Source organism: Salmo trutta, chromosome 40 (assembly GCF_901001165.1).
Source record: "Salmo trutta chromosome 40, fSalTru1.1, whole genome shotgun sequence".
NCBI classification, from domain to species: domain Eukaryota; kingdom Metazoa; phylum Chordata; class Actinopteri; order Salmoniformes; family Salmonidae; genus Salmo; species Salmo trutta.
In genome coordinates this window covers 8,771,519-8,774,904 of record NC_042996.1, presented here as the reverse complement: position 1 = coordinate 8,774,904, position 3,386 = coordinate 8,771,519, and the positions used below count along the sequence as shown (strand labels likewise).

At 45.7% G+C, this 3,386-nt stretch overlaps 1 protein-coding gene across 2 annotated transcripts in view; it reads right to left on the bottom strand.

Moving 5' to 3' along the window:
• The window catches only part of LOC115180601 (pleiotrophin-A), a 41,769-nt gene extending 38,861 nt beyond the window's left edge, over window positions 1-2,908 (bottom strand). The window contains exon 1 of one of the 2 annotated variants that reach the window (XM_029742817.1): window positions 2,654-2,908. Coding sequence is in view for 1 of the 2 variants with exons in the window: in XM_029742816.1 (XP_029598676.1) it covers window positions 326-393 (68 nt within the window). In the remaining variant the exon portion in view is untranslated. Of the gene's footprint in view, window positions 1-325; window positions 409-2,653 lie in introns of those variants that run through there. The other variant, XM_029742816.1, reaches the window with a different exon arrangement.
• Window positions 2,909-3,386: the final 478 nt, after the last annotated feature.

Here is a 3,386-nt window from a genome sequence, read left to right as displayed (position 1 = left end):
GGTCTAATGGCAGATTTCAAAACTGTGAAATCCATTCTCTCATAGCTGGATTTAAGGATTTTCAGTAAGCCAGAGATTGTTACGGTTTTGTTGTAATGAAATAGCCGTCTATTTGATGTCTCAATTAGAATATGTGCATTTCCTCAATTGACCACTTAATCATTGAAAACGACACAGGCCCTGAGCTTAGACTAAATCCCATGCCATGATTACCTATGGACTTTCTGAGAGGATTTGATAAAATAGAGATCTAGTCATCTCTTAGTATCATAGTATCTTAGTAGCCTCTTCTAGCTCTGTGATAGTGGATACTGTTGAAACTTACCTCTCGTATTGCAGGGTCCCAGCTGACGGCTCTAGTCTAGCTACAGTACCAAACAGCATACAGCCCATGAACTTCCGAGCTCAGCCTGGTCTCAGAACTGTTGTGCTGTACTGCCAACTTCTGAGGTCGTCATTGGCATGATGACAGCCAGAGAGGGCTATTCGATGCAAATATGGGAAGGGGCTTCTCAGGGCCTAGACTGGGGCCCGTCTCTGGTTTGGGTCTGGCGGCCCTCTCCCTCCCTACCTCTCCAGACCCCATCAACAGCCTCTCTGTTCAGCCTACATGTGATGTGAGAGGTCAATGTGTACACCACAAGAATGAACCAGCCACTCAATGTGGGGATCTTTGTGCATTTTCCTTATCCCTGCCACTCTCTCTCTCTCTCAGCCTCTTGCTCCCTATAGACCGGACCTGGCTCCTTTGAGAGTGCTTCCCTTCCCCACTGTGAAGCAGCCTTCTTAGGCATCTCACAGACCATTCTATACCTTATTGCTCCAGGTCTTCCATGGAGAGCGGTCACGTGACACAGCATTTGTATAGATGGGGGAAATGCATTGGCTTTGTGTTCCATGCTGAATAGCATCTCTCAGTGTCGCACATAGAAAGTATTTGAAATGTGAGGGACAACTTAACATTGAGGGAAAGCAGGATCTGTAAAATGTGCCTCGCCTTATCTTCCTCAAATGGCAGCCCTTACATAAATGTCAGTGCACATTGACAAATGGGACTGGTTATGTGAGAGTTAGTTCACCCTCCTGGCTTCCATCCAGGCAGCTCAGCTCCACCTCGGGTCTCTCAATGAGCTTGACTTCCCACTGACCAAAGCTGGTTTCTCAAGCTCATCTCTCCACCTATTGCCTCATGTTTAATCTCCCAGCTCTTTCATTAGGAACACACCATGTGTTACTTCTAAAGCAATGAACTGGCCAAAGCTCATTTAAAGCTAGATCGAGACCAGGGCTCTTTTGTACACAGTAGGAATGCCAGAGATGTTGGTCGAAGTTGGGGTTCCTATACCAGGGGTGAACATAACTATGGCAACACAGGCGCAAGGTCTGCTCAACCACAGGAGTTCTACAATACCGATGCCCTCGGTTTCTCATTCCAGTCAGGCCTGACCCAAATTACAATATCCTGGGAAAAACACTGTCCCCAACAACACGCATGCGCACGCACATGCACGGCCACGCACAAATACGCTCTGTCAAACACACTCACACACACTGCAAGCATAGGTCTTTATAAGAGGACACCAAACGGAGCCAATAAAATGACTAGTCTAATGATATGCTTGGGGAATGAAGGGTTGTGTTCTGGTGGGCGTGCACCTCCGTAGAATTGTGAAACTTGACAGATGGAGTGATTCGAGCAGTTGTGCTACAATATGAAGAAAAACGAAATATCGTTTTAGACTAGAGGAAACATAGATGTTCCTAGAAGTCTTGAAGTTTGCAACGAGTCCTACAGCATACTAAGTATTTGGATAAATGCTACTTTTGGAGTTAATCCCTTACTGTAATGCAAACACTAAATATTACAGGGAGACACAAAGTCCTGCAGCTCTCTCTACTGTTGTTTTCATTTCCTCTTGAGCTTGTTTTGAGCTTCTTGTTCTTTACTGTTTTATTTGTCTCACATACGAAGCCTGAAAGGGAAATATATCCAGTTCAAATTATAAATCCTTTGTAATTGAAAAAACAAGAGCTTTTATGTTCATATACCTGAGTCTCTGAGCCTTCCACCTTCAGAACTGAATAAACCATAGAAAACACATGGACAATCAAGAGGGTTTACAGCAACAGTGTGCTGAAAGGGATACAAAAACAACACCCGTAGCTTGTGGGGATTAGTATCTGCAACCATAAATTAGAATCGAGATATCCAGGAAAAAAAAACTTCACAAAAAGGCTCTCGAGCTATACTTTGGTTTGTCGCAGTATTTAGTGTATTATTAGCCTGGGACGTGGCATGACATCCAAAACAAAGCAAGCCAGAGAACACTTACTACACAGAGAGTTAATAATGATGCTGCCAACTCAAAGACACCAGTTCCACTATCCCACAACACAAACATTCCCCATACGCTCCTTCTGTTATCACTAATTGTCCATATCTGTCTAGGCTACAGTTGGACTCATCTGATTGAGTCTCGGCCCATTCATACTCCCCAGACTCCCAGCATTGCTAGTCCCTGTCTGCCTCTCACAGTTCTGAAATCTCCCTCCTCATCTCAGCCCCAATAGCTTCACACGCCACATCTCTCCTGGTCACCCAACTACCACCACACATCCAAGTGTGCACCTTGCTCCGGTTAGAAGTACTTACTTTGAACTGGAGGTCTGGTGGTTGTTCCAACGCTTTGCAATAGTTTGTGAACTCTCCTCTCATCTGCTCCTCACCCCTGCTGTCAGTCACTCTCTCTAATTCTCTCTCTACCTCCCTCTCTTTCATTCACTTACTCTCTCACTCTTGTCTCTCCACAAGGCTGGGCAAACGATAGCTGTTTCCCCCCCTCTCTCTCTCTCTCTCTCACTTTTTCTCACCCTCTCATTTCTGTTGCTGAGAGAGGAGGGCTTTCTGAAAATCTTGGTTTCCTGACTCGTGATCAGGATCTCATTGCCACAAGGTTACTCCAGGGACGGCCCGCTTGGCAGGGGAGCAGCACTCAGAGAGAGAGAGAGAGAAGAGAGAAAGAGGGGGTAGAGAGGGAGACAGGAGGGAGGAGAGGGAGCACTTCGAACCAGAACTGGAGCTATGGAGTCACACTGGGGACAGAGAGAGAGAGAGAGAGAGAGAGAGAGAGAGGTTGGGTTGTGGTGGGGTGGGGTGGGGTTAGCTACAAACTATTCTTCGTACAACACTCCATAATATGTCAAAATGTAGGTGTAAGTCTTGTGCTTCCAGTGAGTGGTATTATATGGATCTACAGTGGATGCTTAGCTGTGTTATGGTGTGTTTGTATCCAAGTGGGAAGTGGGAATTTACCACATCTGGGGAAAATCCACTTGAACGGCCCTCAAACTGTTAATTACTAGTTAAATCAGCCATGAATCCCTTT